At 47.3% G+C, this 18500-nt stretch overlaps 1 protein-coding gene across 5 annotated transcripts in view; it reads right to left on the bottom strand.

Annotated features, from left to right (window-relative positions):
• Positions 1-4761: 4761 nt before the first annotated feature.
• Positions 4762-18500, bottom strand: part of CFAP251 (cilia and flagella associated protein 251) — a 71963-nt gene continuing 58224 nt past the window's right edge. For all 5 annotated transcript variants that reach the window (XM_070475243.1, XM_070475240.1, XM_070475239.1 and 2 more), the window contains 3 exons: positions 7430-7658; positions 6260-6361; positions 4762-5032 (listed from right to left, as the gene is read on the bottom strand). In XM_070475243.1, coding sequence (XP_070331344.1) covers positions 4896-5032; positions 6260-6361; positions 7430-7658 — 468 coding nt within the window. In that variant the 3' untranslated portion in view covers positions 4762-4895. The remainder of the gene's footprint in view (positions 5033-6259; positions 6362-7429; positions 7659-18500) is intronic.

Below are 18500 nucleotides of genomic sequence, written 5' to 3'. Positions count from 1 at the left end.
CCGCACTACAATGTAACCTTCCAAAGGGGAAGAGCCGGTGCTTCCTGCCACATTTTATCTCTGGGCTTAGCATGCTGCAGGGCACACACAGTTAAACTGAGGTCGCTGTTAGAGGATCCGGCACCAGTTACTGCTATTCTGTCCTCTCTCCTTGAACAGTGAAAAGGTAGAGAGGATCCACAGCACACTGAGGGAGAGGTAAGTGGCGAGCGTCTGGTGAAGCTTCACTGTATGCTGGGCTGCCTTTGGAATACCACCAGTGATTCGGGGGGACGTGACTCGGGGGAACGTGTGATTAGACATGACTGCAAGAACAGATGACGAGATCATGGAGAAAATTGTGTCTTTTTAAAATGTTGAAATTCCTGGGGGAAAACTACGAAGGACGAATTGATGTTGACTGAGGGCTTAAGGTTTATGGGGCTGAAACCTACTGTGAACTTTTCCACATGTGTCTATTGTCATGTGAGATAACACACCAGCTTCAGGGCGGCTCCATCTGTGACTTCTCTACGGTTTTTCCTGGGACCCTCTGAGGGGCAGCCTATCCTATATCAAGACTCTTTGAAAGTGAAGGAGTGAGAATGGCCAGATCATCCTCTTGAATATGTGGCCCCCCTCCCTCCTGCCCATCGCCCACATGAAAACATCCCTATCTGGACTTGGGAGGAAGGACTGTGCCACAGTGGTACTGAAGGAATGGTAGAGATAGTTCTAGACTTCTGTGTACCTCGCCTTGAGCCTATGTCCCTTTCTAGGGTCTGACCATACAAACCTTTGATTCACTGAATGCATCTGGCCTTGGTGTGTCAGAGGGTCCCACGAGACTGCTGGCCCAGCTTCCCTTGTGGCACGTTTCAGGCAACCAAGATACGTTTATCGAAACTAAGAAATTAAGTTTGGAGCAAACAATATCAACTAAACCACAGACTTCCTCTGGGTTTCACCGGTTCTTCCTAACGTCCTTTTTTTTCTGATCCAGAGAACCAGGATCCTGCTTCACATTTCGTCATCATCTCCCTTTAGTCTCCTTGACCTGTGACAGTTTCTGAGGCTTTTCATGTTTGTCATGACCTGGGCTTTCTTTTTCTTTTTTTTTTTTTGGCTGTGCTAGGTCTTTGTTGCAGCACGTAGATTCTCTAGTAGTGGTGTGCAAGCCCCACGGCACAAGGCATCTTTGTTCCCCAACTGGGGATCAAACCCGCATCCCCTGTGTCAGAAGGCAGATTCTTAACCACTGGACCACCATGGGAAGTGCCATGACCTGAGCATTTTTGATGAGTACTAGTCAGGTGTTTTGTACAGATTTGTCATATTATAAAAATCTGTTGGATTCATCCTGGCCAATGAGGTGGAGCAAACTCCAGCCTGTGGGATGGATCTGGGCTGCGTGTCTCTGTGGTCTGCAAGCTAAGAATAGTTTTCACAGTTATTTGTTTTTTTTTCTGTGTGTTTTTTGGTTTGTTTGTTTGCCACCAGGCAAGTGGGATCTTAGTGCCCCAATCAGGGATGGAACTGCAACCCTGCTGCAGTGGAAGCACAGAGTCTTAACCACTGGACCACCAGGGAAGTCCCAGTTTTCACATTTTTAAGTGGTCGAAAAAAATATCAAAAGAAGATGATTTCATGATACATGGAAGTTCCCATGAAATCCACATTAATTTTAGTGTCCATAAGTAAAGTTTGATTGGAATGGGGCCATGCTCATTCTTTTCTGAACCAAAGTTCTGTGTGGCTGCGTTTGTGTTCCAGCGGCCGAGCTGAGGTGTCTGACAGCCCACTGGGCCCACAAATCCCCACTGTTTACTCTCTGGCCCTTTCCAGAGAGTCTGCTGACCCTGATGCGGATGGCCTGTGGGGGCCGGATTCACTTTGATTCAGAAACTAAGTCAGCTATTAAAAGAGCACTGAAGCTTCATGCTCATTCATTCAATCGTTCTGCAAATATTTATTGAGGGCCCTTTGTCAAAGCTTGCAGAGACCCTTATTTGAGCAAGTGTTAACTGGTGCTAAAACCCTGGAGTTTGGAGAGATTAATTCTCATCAGACATCTTCCCGAGTCTCAGGCACAGTTTCTGCCGGCAGTAATAATAGCTGCCGTCCTATTTTGAGCACTACCTTATGCCAGGAGCACTTTATTTGCAATATCTCTTTTAATCCTCACCACCACCCCAGGAATTGTTCCAGGAGGAAACTGAGGTTTAAGAGATTAGCCACACCCGAGGGCACACAGGGTGCTACTCAGTGGCAGAGGCAGGACTCAGCCCAGCCTGGCCTGCGGGGCCAGTGCTGTGTAAACAGGATGCTCACCCCACACCGGAGGGGCCGGGGGGTTCTGGAGGAGAGACTGGGGGGTGGGGGAGGCTCTGAGTGGTTCCTGGACTACCATGCCTTTTCCATCTCCAGAACTCTGGAAGCAATAGGCCAGGATGCAGAGGCCAGTAGCCAGAGGCCCACGTGATATGGTATTATCTTTTCAAAAGAGCATCACATGCTGCTTTCTGGTGTCCAGCGTTGTGTCCCCATGTCTTGAGGTACAAGCCCAGTGATACTGTTTACCATCTCTCCTTCCTCCTTTTCTGGTGTCCCTGCTCTGCCAGCCACCCGGTTGGGAGAGTCTGGGTTCTCTGCTCACTTGGCAGGAAGGCGGCCCCCACTTCCTCCCCTGGCCCGGGGCACTGGGGCCCAGCTTCTCCACTGCCTGTGTGGCCAGCTGGTGGGCCTGAGGCAGATGGAGGGGCAGATGTCCTCTGGGGGCCAGAAGGTACACATGAGCTGCTCTTCTTCCTGGTCAGACAAGCTGAGAGACATCCCAAGAATAGCACCAGCAGGAGCTCCTCTGGCCAGGCTGTTGACACGGATCCTGCTGCCCCTGGCTACTTGGGCCTTCCTGGGGGAACAGCCGCCCTGACCCCAACCCTTACCCTATGTGTGGGTGTGCTCAGTCGTGTCTGATGCTTTGTGACCCCATGGACTGTAGCCCACCAGGCTCCTCTGTCCATGGGATTTCCCAGGAAAGACTACTGGAGCCGGTTTCCATTTCCTACTCCAGGGGATCTTCCCGATGCAGGGACTGAACCCATGTCTCTTGCACTGGCAAGCAGATTCTTTACCATTAGTGCCACCTGGGATGCCCAACCATCCCCCTAACCCTCCCTGGCCATCACCAGGACCTCCCCCTCCACATACCGACTCAGCACAGAGGGACTGAGTGGCTCAGCCTGGGCCTGGAGGTGGTTACTGCTACTGGCCCAGTCACAGCAGGTCCAACTGGCCACAGGCCTATTCTGCTCCACACAATGACTCCAATATATATGTCATTAATAAGAACCAAAAAAGAGGAGCCAGATCCAATGAGAGAAGCTCCCTGTGGGTGTCCAAAGGACATCCAACTCTAAGCTATTTTTTTTGGAAGGAAACAAGTCATTGGAGAGTTTTCTGTTCCCTAAAGCGTCCCCAGGAACCTTTTAACTGGCTTGATAATCTCTCTCTCCTAAGCCCTCAGCGGCTGCAAAGTTGATTCATAAAGCTTGTTTTCCTTTTTGGGTTTTTCAAAAAGAATGCAATGTAAACCAGCTTGTGAAGCCCTGGAGGTAAAATCTGACCAGCAGGGCGCCTGCTGGACCATGGCCCATGCCGGCTGTCCCAAGGTCATGGTGACACGGCCTGGCTGGGGAGCCGGCTCTGTCCTGCGTTCTGGGGTGTTCCGAGGACTCACCAGGAGCCAGGTTTCTGAGTGGCCGCCACACAGAGGGCTCTGTGCCAGGAGAAGGATGCTGAGGCCGTCCTGTTTCTCTCACATGGAACTCTGCCCCTGGGGAGGAAGGACCTTTGCAGAGGTCAGCGATGTCATCTCAAAGGCTGGTTTCTCCGGGAAAGGCACTGGTTTGGGTGGGTGGGGGTGTTGGACTGAACACATGTGAAGGATAACCTCTGGCCCACTGGCCTGAGAGAGGCTTCATAACCGAGGTCGAAATCGGACCATAACTTTCATCTGTTTATAGGCCGGGGGGGGCGGGGGGGGTACCGTCTTTTCAAGGTCAAAACAGTACTGCAGCCTTAGTCACGTTCCCGAAACAACCCCTGAGCTGGGAATCTGTTTTTGCCTGTTAGGTGTTCTGCAGCCCAGCGGAGTTTAAGGCTGTGAGCCAACCAGATGGGCCTGTGCGGTGCGTGGGTCACGGGAAGAGGGTGGCTAACACGGGCCGAGCTCTGCCCCGGGGAGGCTGGCTGTGTGGTTTCTAGTCCAGGTGCACACCCACAGGGCTCCGGTGGCGGGGTGGGGGGGGCGGTGGTGCTTTTTCTGCATTTTCTCTGGCAGTTGCCACCGGGGTTAAGCTTGGCCAGTGATGCTCTTCATAACGGCCGCGCACAACTGCTCAGGGTTTACTGATAAGAAGCCACAAGCCAGGGCTCTCAGCAGCACCGAGCACCCAACACCTCCCGCCCCAGTCTAACAGCCGACTGGGATGATCTGTATCTGGCCATGTTAGGCTAAGGGTCCAGGTGCCACTCAAGATAATGGGAATAAGGCCACACATGCCACGAGGAAGGACAGCTGCTGGCTGAGGCCCTCTCTGCCCCTGGGGACCATGCCACCTCCTTGTCCTGGCAACCCTGCCCCAGGCAGCACTGCCATGGATCAGGCATGTGGATGGCAATCGGGGTTTCCAGCCACCACATCCATCCAACCCCCAGTGTTTTTCTTGCTTCCATCCACTTTTCTATTTCGGACAGAGTGGAATGTCCAACTCTGTGATATCCGTTGCTTAACAGAAACATGCTTTTAATGTTTAAACGTTCTGAAGATTAGAGCAGGGGTAGGGAAATGCAGGAAAAGCGGTACCTCTTGGGGGAAGAAAAACCACATATACACACACAAAGTCCTTTGTGCTTCAGAAACTCTGCTCGACTTCACTGATCCTAGGATCTTGTCTAGAATCTTGGGAAATGGTTAAGCCAAGAATTTCAGTCGTGAATATTTCTGCAGTGATTTCGTCTGGAAGTTCTTCTTCTAAGCAAATTTCAGAACCTAACCAAACAAGAGAAGAAAGTAAATGCCTTCATAATGATTAGGTTTCTAACTCAGAAGCATTTTCCAAAAAATATGAGGAACTGATACAAAAGAGAAGTGAGACGTGCTCTGTGAGGGGATTTGACTCTGGCTCCTTGAGAAGTTCTGGGGTGGAAATTGGTCAAAATCCCTCCTTTGTGGTTTGGGTTTGGAGCACTCTTACCCAAATCTCTGCACACATTATTGGAAATGCTCAACTATATGGCATCATTGATTTTACTGTTTTGAGACACTTAGGAACACTGTATCCATGTACATGCATATATGTGTGTGTGTGTATGAAAATTACATTCTGAGATACCAAGTACACACGGAATGGGGTGGGGGAGCTTGCAGGTTGGAAATAACAGATCAGACAGTGGAGTCTAGAACTGTCTGAGTTAGGAACCCTGTTCAATTTGAAATTGGGAACAGACAACAAAAGGAGAGGAAGAAGGAAGGAAAGGAGAAGGAAGAAGGAAGAAGGTGAGGGGTCTTTGCTCCTGACTTCTTGTGGGGGGCAGAGGGGCAGCCCTGGGGGGGTTGTCCACGGACATGTTCCAGCACACTCGGGCCAACGGACTAAAAGAAGGAGGTGGGAAATCCTCAGATAGGAAAGAAGAAGAGGATGATCTTTTTTTTTTGGCCACACCACACTGCATGTGGGATCTTAGTTCCCCGACCAGGGATTGAACCTGTGAGCCCTGCAGTGGAAGTGCCAAGACCTAACCACTGGTCCACTAGGGAAGTCCCTGGGAGGATCTCTAAAGACGTTCAAGTTCTGGCAACTTGGGGTCGGGCTCCTGCCTGCCCCCGAGTCGCTGACCCTCTTGTCCTCTAAGGCTCTCCTGACTATACCTCCCCTGAAATGACTTTCAAACTGTATTCTCAATTAGTGGCCAGTGTTCGCTTACCCTGGCTGGAAAGATAAGGACTGGGTTGGGGGAATAAAGGGAAAAACAAGGCCAGAAGACACAGGGGATGTCAGAGCCCGGGAACAAAGGCTTTCATCTCTTCAGCGTGACCACCACTCCCTGGTCCTTTCATAACTTATTCATGTTGGGTTCCCCACAGGCCTGCTTTGTCGTGTGCGCGGTATGAAGGAGAGTGGCTGGCACCAGTCAGGACACATAAATGCACTCAAGTCGACAACAAATTAGTGTGCCCTGGTTACGTGCCCAGACAGAGCCCACTCGCTAGTAGTACCTTTGACAGAGGAGGCTGCGGGCTCGGATTTCCAGCCCTCGGGATTCAGTCCAAACAGCGTGGCGAAGCAGTCCGTCATCTCCTCTTCCGTCATGTGCTCACCTGGGCATCGCAAAGGGAAAAGGAGGCGGTTTGGCTTGTGGGACTGAGCTTCACATCCGAGCTTCGCATCATCTTTCTAAAGTCTTCAAGAGAATTATCCCATAGGTTTCCTTTTCTTGAGATGCAAAAACCACCTAGTGAGTCCCGTGTTACCCTCACATAGACTTCCTTATATGGTGCTAAAAGTGGGCCTCCAACCTGGGGGACTGTGTCGGGGCTTGTGCAGATGGGGAACAGCTTTCTGACAAAGACTGCACTTGGCTTCATTTCAGTTTCCCTCATGTTAGAAACACCAGTTTTGCTGAGATGAAATGATCACCCAGAGAAAAAGGAAAAAAAAAAATTTTTTTTTTTTTTTGTCTTTTGGCTGTGCCACACAGCATGTGGCATCTTAATTCTCTGACCAGGAATTGAACTTGTGCCCCCCACGTTGGCAGTTCAAAGTCTCAACCACTGGACTGCCCGGGAAGTCCCTAAAAAGGATCTTTTTTTTTTTTTTTTTTACTTTGGTGTGGTTTTATCTCACAAATGCAACCCAATCTCATGGTACCTCATCGTGAGGTCGATGGCTGGCACTTGTATTCCTGCTTTATGAGTGCTGTGCTAAATTGCTTCAGTCGTGTCCGGCTCTTTTTGACCTCATGACTGTAGCCTGCCAGGCTCCTTCATCTATGAGATTCTCCAGGCAAGAATACTGGAGTCGGTTGTCATTCCCTTCTCCAGGGAACCTTCCCAACCCAGGGACTGAACCCATGTCTCATGTCTTCTGCAATGGCAGGCAGATTCTTTACCACTAGCGCCACCTGGGAAACCCAAGGTAAGAGGAAAGTGTCTAGGGCACTGAATTGCGCAGCTCCAGGAAGCTGGAACACACACTCCATCCTTCAGGTCCCCACCATCCTTCCCTTTATCCCTTGTTCACCAGCCATGTGGGTCAGTAAGCAGCATCCTCAGGGCTGAAGCTCTGTCAAATCAAAGATGCAGGTGTCTGGGGGCTGCCTTCCCAGCTCAGTTCTCTCCAGTGGGATGGGCCCAAGGGTGTTACGAGATCTACCTATTTGTATCTACCTTTAGTTTGAAGCAGATTCAGAAAATCCTCTCTTTGAATAGCCTTCTCTCCCTTTGAATTGGTGAAACCCAGAATGTCAAAGCTCTGCTGGATGCCGCTCATGGTGTTACCGAAGGGTGGCCTATGATTGAGGTAGACTTTGAAGAAATCCGGTAAGTTGATTTTGTCGATGAGCTTTCCAGTGTCCACATACTCACTAAATCTGATTTCGTTAAACATATCTTCAATCTAGAAAAGAGGTTTAGGGGAAAAAAAAAAGACCATGGTAAGCAGATAGATTTCTAAGAACTGGAGCATAACAGACAAATGTTTGTAGTTAGCTTAGAACATGTCTGCTATGGGTTGACTGTATCCACCCCTCACCCCGCCCCCCAAAGACAAGTTGAAGTCCTAACTCCCCATCTCTCAGAATGTGACTTTATTTAGAAACAGGGTCACGGCAGATGTAAGTAGTATGATGAGGTCAATACTGGAATAAAGTGGGCCTTTAATCCAATATGACTGGTGTCCTTGTAATAGCAGTGGGGCAGGTGCAAGCTGGTAGTGGGCCAACTCAGCCATTGGTTGCTGCCACAGTGGGCCCCTCCCCAAGCAAGAAACCATTAGTAAGCAACTGTCAACGACAAACCATTAGTGGTCCTGCTCAGCGATTGGTTGGTGCCCCAGTGGGCCCCTCCCCCTCTTGTGTATAAAAGGAGCTCGAATTGGAACTGAGGGGAGATGATTTTTTGAGATGTTAGTCTGCCATCTTCTTGGTCTGCTAGCTTTCTGATTAAAATCATTATTCCATGTTCCAGCAACTCATCTCCCAATGTATTGGCCTGTCATGTGGCAAGCGGAATAAGCTTGGCTCAGTCACATTATCATCAAAGGAGGAGAGACACACTCACGGCCAAGATGGACATATGATGGTGGAGGCAGAGGTTGGAGTGATAGAGCTTAAACCAAGGAAAGACAAGGACTGCTGGTAACCACAGAAACTGGAAGAGGCAGGGACGGTTTATCCCCTATGTGTTTCACAGACAGCCTGACCCTGCTGACACCCTGATTTTGGATTTCCAGGAGAGAATAAATTCCCATTGTGTGAAGCCACCCAGTTTGTGGTACTTTTTACTGCAGCTCTGATCCACTGTCCAACTGGCCAATACTATTAGCATTGGCATGAACAGTGTTTCATTTTATCACTTTTCAGCTAAGTATCAAAGATCTGTATAGTCAAAGCTATGGTTTTTCTGTAGTCATGTACCGATGTGAGACCTGGACAATAAGAAAAAGCTGAGCACCAAAGAATTGATGCCGTGGAACTGTGGTATTGGAGAAGACTCTTGAGAGTCCCTTGGACTGCAAGATCAAACCAGTCAATCCTAAAGGAAATCAACCCTGAATATTCATCGGAAGGACTGATGCTGAAGCTGAAGCCTCAATACTTTGGCCACATGATATGAAGAACTGACTCATTGGAAAAGACCCTCGTTCTTGGAAAGACTGAAGGCAGGAGGAGAAGGGGACAACTGAGGACGAGATGACTAGATGGCATCACCGACTCAATGGACGTGAGTTTGCGTAGGCTCTAGGAAATAGTGAAGAACAGAGAAACAAGACATGTTGCAGTCCTTGGGGCTGCAAAGAGTCAGACATGACTGAGCGCCTGAACAACAACAAATCTCGCACTGTATTTGCTATGTCCCTGCTTTGTGAAGAAGCTATTTTGTGCCATGTGCTCAGTCGTGTCCCACTCTTTGTGATCCCTGGACTGTAGCCTGCCAGGTTCCTCTGTCCATGGAATTTTCAGCAAGAATACTGGAGTGGGTTGCCATTTTCTCTTCGAGGGGATCTTCCCAACCCAGGGATCAAACCCATGTCTCATATGTGTCTCCTGCATTGCAGGTGGATTCTTTATGTGCTGAGCCATCAGGGAAGCTCACAGAATCCTGAAGAATTTAGAAATTAGTTTATATAAATAAGTAACTAATTCAGTGTGAAACTCAAATACACTGATCGCTGACTGATCGCTATGGTAAGTTTCTTATGATAACTGCATTGTAGTTCTTTTTTCCTTTCTTTCTTTTCCGTGTTTATCCTGCAGTGTTTTATACACACAAAGATATTTTGTAACATACACATGACTTGTGTGATATAATTTTTAAAATGAAGACCTAAGAAGACATCATTCATTGAAAATATCAACACAGTTGACAAATATTAAGTGATACTAACCATGAAAAACAGACCCAAATTTTTAAAATCATAAAGGAAAGAGGGAATGCAAGTATTGACACCAATCTTACAGAAATTAAAAGGAATATGAGCAACTATATGCCAATAAATCAGATAACTTAGGAAAAATGAACAAATTCCTAGGAAGATACAAATGACCAAAACTGACTCAAGAAAAAATAGAAAATCTGAACAGAACTATAACAAGTAAATAGATGGAATTAGTAACTTTACAACTTCTGTGAAGAAAAGCCAAGGACCAAAGGACTTCATTGGTGAATATGTCTTCCTCCAAATTGAGGGGTTTTGAATTTTATAGAGAAAGACAAGGAGAGGGAGAAAGAGAGAGAATAAGAGCCATAGAAAAGTGGGAAATAATATTTCCCCCCAGAACATAACTCTAACTTGGTCTGTAGGAATAAATTTGGAAGATGATCTGTATTTGCACACAATAAAAGTGAAGTGAAAAGTTGCTCAGTCCTGTCCAACTCTTTGTGACCCCATGGACTGTAGCCCACCAGGCTCCTCTATCCATGGAATTTTCTAGGCAAGAGTACTGGAGTGGGTTGCCATTTCCTTCTCCAATTTGCACACAATATTTACCGGTAGATAACCAATTTCTTCCTGTCCACTAAATAAATGTAGAGCAAACACTGAAAGAAGCACCAGTTTGAAGCAGTGTCAAAGATCAGGCAGTCTGGAGCATCCCAGCATCTTGGTCTTGTTCCAAGCATCAAAAAGAAAATACAAACCTCTTGCAGTCCAACCGTCTGATCATAATTACTGTGAAAGATCTGGGGCACTTTCTTTTCACTTTTTACCATGCCTATAAAATACATGTGTCTATTTTTTTGCAAATTTGGTTTGTAAATACATTCTTTTTGTATCCTTCTTTTTACACTGTATCTTAGTAATCACCTAATATTTTCAAAGAAGCCACATATTCTCAATGCAACACTCCAGGAATGGTCTTTAGGTATAACATCATTGGTTATGGATACAAATGAACTTTAATCATTACTATGTCAGCAGCTCTAACTGGTAACATTTCCATGTATAGCATTTATTGAGTTATATTATATGTAACTGATGTTAAACTACGTATAATTTTCTGTATAAGTAAAACTATTCAGTAGCATATTATTTACAGAACTGTACTATATAAATTTTTTTTTTACTATTTATTTATTTGGCTGCCTTGGATGTTAGTTGCAGCGTGTGGGATCTGATCTTTCATTTCAGTGTGGGGGGTTCTCTCTAGCTATGCCCCAGGGTCTCCAGAGTGAGCACGAGCTTAAGTAATTTAGGCATGTGGGCTCTCTAGTTGTGGCACATGGGATCCAGAGCATGCAGGCTCAGTAGTTGCAGAGCATAGGCTTACTTTCCTCACAGGCCATTGGATCTTAGTTCCCCGACCAGGGATGGATAAGTGGTCCCCTGCATGGCAAGGTGACTTTTTAACCACTGGACCACCAGGGAATTCCCTACACCATATGATTAGTATGAGTATATGCATAATATGAGTATATGCATGTGCTACCACTTACCATGAGCCAGAGGAGACTGGGGCTAAAACTATAATCTTTGATGACAGATCTCTATTCGAACCCGGGCTCTGCCATTTTCTATGTGACTTTGGGTGAGTAATGTGATGTTCCTTATCCTTAGTTTCCCTTTTTGAAAAGGTGGATAATATGGCGAATCATTTGCAGTGGAGCTGATCTGCAGCTTACTGTGACAGTGTATCTAAGTGTGGACATAATGCCTAAAACACAGTCAGCACTCAACAGGCATTAAGAGTTCTTGTGAGTATGATACTTTCTACGCCCTTGCTGATTACAATGCATGCAATTATATCATTTATAAACATAGAAACTATAATGTAAATGATATGTGTACATTATAAACACAACATACGATTTAAACTCAATTCAGAAATAGGACAGTAACTCAAAGATGACAGAAAGAAATCCCAAAGTGCCTGGAGTTGCTCATACCCAGAGCGTTCCAAAGATCTCAGGGAATATGCTTGGCACAAACCACTTTGTAGGTGATTCACCTCTTACTCTCTTTCCTTAAATGACTGATCAAAACTCACTGCTCAACAAGCAGAGAGCTGGCAGCTTTGGCATCACGACTTTCTTTCCCAAGCCTAGTTTGCAAGTGTTAGTTGAAGAGGCAGGTTCTGCTACGTGTCTGAACAAGGTTCACGCTTGGGAGAGGAACCCTGGAGCCAGAATGAAACACCACAGCCTTCCCAGGGCCCCGGTGAGGGGTGGGGGAAAGGAGGGGGAGCCCCCAAGGCCACCCAAAGTGCTCTGGCTGGCTTCAACCTGGTCTTTTATTGGCATTCTTGTGCTGGCCCGTCATCTGCTAAGGCAGGGGTTCATTTGATTCACCCAGGGAGCTTTAAATGTTCTGAGGCCCAGGCCCCATTCCCAGAGATCCTGATTTAATTGGTCAGGGGTGGAGTATGAGCAGTCATAGCTTAAAAAAGCTCCCCAGGGGATATGAATGTGTGGCCAAGGTTGAGAAGTTATGGCTTTAGGGCAGGGGATCTCAAACTATATCAGGCATCAAGATGACTAGGAGGCCCTGTTAAAACACAGACTGCTGGTCACATCCCCAGGGTTTCTGATTCTTCAGGTCTGGGATGGGGGCCGAGAATCTGCTCTGCTTACAAATCCCCCGGTGAGGGCTGTGCTGCTGGTGTTGGGGGCCACAGCTTTGAGAATCGGTTTTTACACAGCGGTGCTTGGAGGAGGTGATACTTGTGCCGAGAAGAATCAGCACCAGCTCTTATGATTTTCACTGAGGGTAATGATGGGTGGCAGCTGTGATGCATGGTCTAATTCTTTGGGCCTACATCTGTCTCCTCCATTAAGCTGTAGCAATGGCATTCATCTCTATTTCCACAGCAGCTTCCTCGTTCAGAGCCCAGCACATTGTGGAGGCCCAGAAAAATGTTTACTGAATGAATGAATGAAACACTGTGGGCACAATGTAAAAAGTTCTGTTAAAACTTACAAAAGGCCTGGGACTTCCCTGGTGGTCCAGTGGTTAAGACTCCAAGCTTCCACTGCAGGGGGTGCAGGTTTGATCCCTGGTCAGGGGACTAACATCTCACATGCCATGTGGTGTGACCAAAAAAATTTTTAAAAATAAAAAAAAAAAACCTCACAAAAGGCGTATTTAGAATAACTGCTTACTGCCCTAGTTAATTTAGTTCAATTTACTAGAAGTTACTGAGCATTTGGATTGGCACTGGCAAATGGAAGACTAGTCATTTAATTATCACTAGGACAGCCCTGCATTCTAGGAGTGTACAGTTAGCCAATCAGTCAGCAAAGATTAAGCACCTACGAAGTGCCAGGCGCTGGTCTGGGTCCTGTGAAGAGACACCCAGGAGACTACACACACACACACACACACTCACTCCTGCTAGAGTGAACTAACCAGGAAGGCTCCATCACTGGCTGCTCGGCCCTGTGCCCACACCTGAGGGCTTTTCAAAACTTTTCCAGGCCCGGGCTCCACCCCGAGGTTCAACAGATTGGAGGCTGAGCCCAAGTATCAGTACTTTTTAAGTGCCCCTAAGTGATTTGAACATGGTTGGACTCCATGGCTCTAAACGATTTCAGCACCTGAATGCAGGAGGTTGACATTCAGGGCTGGAGGAGTGTTCAGTAAGGGAGACTTGGGAAGACTGCCTCAGAAGAGGTGGGCCACTGAGGATCCAGGCAGTGGGAGGGGAGGGGAAGGCACTCTAGGCTGGGAAACAAGTGTGAGGAGGGGGGAAGCAAGGGAGGGGTGCCCACGAAACACTTCCAAAGCACCCTCTGTGTGTCTCCCATCGCTGCTATAACAAACGATTACACACCTAGTGGCACACAGACTGACCTCACAGTTCTCAAGGCCACAAGTCTGAAATGGGTTTGAAGGGCCAGAACCAAGGTGTTGTTGGTAGGACAGCATCCCTTCTGCCTTCTTTCCTTTTCCAGCTTCTGGAGACAGCCTGCATTTCTTGGCTTGTGGCCCCTCCCACCTTCACAGCCTGTAAGCCCATCACCCTTTTGAACCTCTTCTTCTGTCATCATGGTTCCTCCTTAAACTCTGGCCCTCCTGCCTCCCTCTTATTTATTTGGTTTCTCTGGGCCTTAGTTATGTTATGCAAGATCTAGTTCCCCCACCAGGGATCAAACCTTGGCCCCCTGCATTGGGTGTGTGGCATCTTAGCCACTGGGCCCACAGAAAAGTCCCCTGCCTCCCTCTTATAAAGACCCTTGTAGTTACACTGGGCCCACTGGGTGATCCAGGATAATCTCCTCATCTCCAGACCTTTGATACAATCATACGAGTGAAACCCCTTTTGCTGGGTAAGGTAGCATGTTCACAGGGAGTCATCCACCTATATTCTATGCCCCTGCATTCTAGGCAACACTCTGGAAATGCTGAACCCCAGGATCCCCTCCCTGGATAACCCAGGCCCATTCCTAGGGCCTGAGGGAGTCTCGTCCTAAAGTCACCCGCCTGAGAGGAACCTAAAGTGGTGATGGTTGCGTGACTCTGTGAACATACTAAAAGCCATTGACTTGCATACTTTAAAAGGGTGAATTATGTGATCTGTGATATAGCTCAATAAAATTGTTTAAAAGGAGGAAAAATACAGAGCTCCCTGGTGGTCTAGTGGTTAGGAGTCTGTGTTTTCACCACATGGTCAGAGGAGATCATGCAAGCCATGCAGCGTGGCCAAAAATAGTAATAATGATAAAAGGAGGGACCTCCCTGGTGGTCCAGTAAGAGTCTGCCTTCCAGTGTAGGGGATGTGGGTTCGATCCCTGCATTGGATGTGGGTTGGGGAACTAAGATCCCACATGCCTTGGGACAACTAAGCCCGCGCTGCAACTACTGAGCACACGGGCCATATCTAAGACCTGATGCAACCAAATAAATAAACAAACATTTTTTTAAAAAGAAAAATAAAAGGAAGAAAAATGATACAGAGGTGAAGCAACAGCAAAGGCAAGTAACAAGGCAAGTAATATCAATATTTTTGAAAATATATTTTTCACTATGACTATGATCTATTCTTTCATCATCATTAAACCAGTCAAGATGACAACATGCTTATAAAAAAAATTCAAACACTGGAGATGCAAAGGATGGAAGTAAAGCGCGCTATCATTCCTCACCCTGTAGCAATAACCAGTGTTCAATGTCCTGACTTACAGGATTTCTTCCTCGTTTGCAGTAAGAGGCACATGTCAAAACAGAACATGGGGTCCGAGGCCAGCCTGCTAGGGTGCAGACCCGGGCCCTGCCCTCAGTAGCTCAGTGGCTATGCAGGCTTCCTCCTCCCCCGAGGCCTTACACTCCCTGTTGGTGAATGGAGATGATGAAAGCATTCCTTGCTGTGAGGACTGGACGCCAGGGAGGCTGGCGCGGTGCTTGGCGCCCAGTGAGCGCTCAAGCGAGAAGAGCTGGTCGGCTGCTGCCACTGTTGGTGTTATTACACTATGACCAGCTGCGTTCTTCTTCAGTGGCCGCACAGCACTTCAGGCTTTCTTTCTTTAGATGCTGTGAGTGCGGCAGGCAGAAGTCCCTGTTCTGATCTCTGTGGGGAGGCGCAGTGCTCCCTGGTGTGGGGTTCTCAGTGGACCAGGAAGGCCTCCCCACAACACTGGTTATTGCTGCGGGATGAGGAATGATAGTGCATCATTCCTCTCGCCTTCAGGATGGAAACGCCTCCTGGTTATTTATGTCTCAGCAAATCCAGCACAACGAGGACCTGTCTTCAAAGGGCGAATTTCCAAACTCCCCCGGGGTCTTCGTCAGAGCAGAAACTGCCCATGACCCCTCACTCGGATTTCTCCTCCCTGTAGAGGGGTTGCTGTACTACTTGGCTACGCTCCCTCCATCCCAGCTGGGACCATGGTTTAACCACAAAGATTAGTACACAAGGCTTTGGGAGGATTTGTTCGTTTATCTTTCTGGGTTTTGTTCTGAATACAAAAGCAATACAAGCTACTGCCTGTAGTTAAGAAAAATTAAATTCTTCAGAAATGTATGTAAGATGCTCCTCTCTCCCTGGCAATTTACAACCGAACCATATATTAAGGAGGGTGGATGCAACTAAATGGGAAGTTTTGTCGTTTGTAGACCCTGGATATGGGCTTATGCTGAAGATTTGGAAATACAAGCTAAGAGCTGAGTTGGTATGGCCAGTAGAGGGAAAGGAGAGGTGCTGCTGGGGGAGGGAAGAGGGGGAGCTAGGAAGCCCCCTGGGGGTGGTAATCAGGACTAGCAAGAAGGTCTAATAAGCCGGGGTTTTTGGAGGGGGGCATGGTTTGTTTTTTCCTTTTTGGCCTGCTCTACTCAGCATGTGGGATCTTAGTTCCCTAACCAAGGATTGAACCCTTGCCCCCACTCCCCCCCCCCCGCCCCCCCGCATTGGAAGTGTAGAGTCTTAACCACTGGATTGCCAGGGAAGTACTAATAAGCAGTTTTAGGGAAACTGCTGTGAAATGTGGTTACGCTTGAAACTTCCTGGTGATTCCCAGTTTTTTCAGGAAAGTTGTCTTGCATGGATTGGGCTTTCGGCTTTTGTGGAAACAGAGGAAGGAGCTGAGTGTCGGGTCTGGAATGACCTGGAGTCTGCACACGCACATGGGGAAGGGGCTGTGAGCACAGGAGAGCAAGAGTCCCCAGGGCACCCCAAACTCTGATGGACCAGGGCCAGGGTCCAGCTGGTACTGGAGGCCCCAGCTGACAGGAAGTGATGCACAGAAATTAGGGTTTAGAAGCTCTCGTGAGTTCCATGCCTCAGAAGTCAGTGTCGCTAAGCATCTGGAACAAGTTCTTTCAGTTTTTCTAGGTGTATACGAGATCTACATATTATTGTTAATGAAGGGAGGCCATGCTTTACATACTGTTTTGCAACTTGCCTTTTGTCCTTCAGTAACAAAACTTGCACATTCTTCCTGAGTTAAGAATCACAGGTCAGCTTCCCTGGCGGTCCAGCGGGTAAGAATCCGCCTGCCAGCGCAGCAGACACAGGCTCCATCCTTGCTCTGGGAAGATCCCATGCAACAACTACTGAGCCTGTGCTCTGCGACAAGAGAAGCCACTAAAGGGAGACGCCTGCTCACCGCAACTAGAGAGCAGCCCCCGCTCTCAACGAGAGAAAGCCCACATTCAGCAATGAAGACCCAGCACAGCCAAAGATAAATAAATTGAAAAAAAAAAGAATCATAGGTCAATTTCACTGTTCAGTAACTATTAAGTGTAGGTGTGTCTGACTTGATTTATCCCATCTCCTGTCAACGGACGTTAAGGTTGTTTTAATTTTTCGTTATTATAAACTATCCTGCAGTAGTTGTAAGATCTTCCCTGTAGCTCAGATGGTAAAGAATCTGCCTGCAATGCAGGAGACCTGGGTTCAATCCCTGGGTCAGGAAGATCCTTTGGAGAAGGGAATGGCAATCCACTCCAGTATTCTTGCCTGGAGAATCCCATGGATAGAGGAGCCTGACAGGCTACAGTTCGTGGGGTCTCAAAGTGTTGGACACGACTGAGCGACTAACCCACTGCAGTAGTTGTATGTCACTGTTACCCTTGACTGAGTTTTTCTCTAGGATACATTCCTCAAAGTAGAATTGCTGGATCCAAAATGAGCATATTTAAAAAGCTAAGTGATTACTTATTTCATCTCCAAACTCTCCTAAACAAGGCTAAAGTTGCAGAATATACCAAATACTTATTAATTACTCTGAGATCAAATCATGAAGTCAGGGATTCTATCTTCCTCATTGTCTTTGCGGTCAAACATGACTGGTGAGCATCATTCAATTATTCATTTATTCATTCGACCCAGATTTGCTGAGCATCCACATGTGAGCTCTTGTTGGGCCCATACCTCTCTGCCAGGATTGACCTTAATTGGCCTAAGAGGTCACACTGCTGTGAATTCACTGTGAAAACATCAAGAATGTGTAACACTTGGAAAGCTAAATAGGAACATACCAGGGAACACATGTGGCATGAAGCACGGGCCCAGCCCAACAAGATATTCCAAAGACCCGGAAGAGAAAAGAATACACCTATAAAGATGGAAGACAAAACTTCCTCATGGGACTTTCCTGGTAGTCCTCAGGGCAAACTAAGCCTGCACGCAATAACTACTGAGCCCATGTGCCTCAACTAGAGAGAAGCCGACACAGCCAAAAAAAACACTTTCTTGTATGTGAAATCAGCTATACAGACTTGTGAAGGAACCCTAACTTAGGAACCCAAACCTAAGTTTGAGCTCCTTATACAACATCATAAACACTGCAGACCTTTCTTTTGAAAAATGAAGATTTGTAGGAGCAACCCACCCCCACCTCTTTGGCTGTGTTCTGCAGAAGATGGGTGGGGTGAGAGATCCTTTAGGGAGGGTTATATTCTTGTATAATTTAGCTTCAGTTTGCCACACTGACTAGATACAAATTCCCAAGGCAGTTTAAATGACATAAAGAAAAATATAAATAATGTCTAGCCTTGGGCGGGGTCGGGGGTGGCTGGTTTGAATCTCTAAGTCTTTCATGTAACCAAGTGCTAAAATACTCTATGAGCTGGGCCTACTTCTTCATGGAACTTCTCGGGGGAGGGGGAGCAGCTGCATCTCAGTAGGAAATGTTTCATGAACCACGGCAAAGTCTGGGTCTGAAAGTTTCAAAGCCCCCAAAACATTTTTTATTAAAATCGCTATAAATCTGATGAGAACAAGAGATCAAAAACTTCTCCCCGAGGAGCTTCAGCAATAAACGCATTCCTCAATGAACACATCTGGATCGGGGGCCTTCAGAGAACATC

This window comes from Odocoileus virginianus, chromosome 12 (genome assembly GCF_023699985.2).
Source record: "Odocoileus virginianus isolate 20LAN1187 ecotype Illinois chromosome 12, Ovbor_1.2, whole genome shotgun sequence".
NCBI lineage: Eukaryota > Metazoa > Chordata > Mammalia > Artiodactyla > Cervidae > Odocoileus > Odocoileus virginianus.
This window is presented reverse-complemented; position numbering and strand designations above follow the sequence as displayed.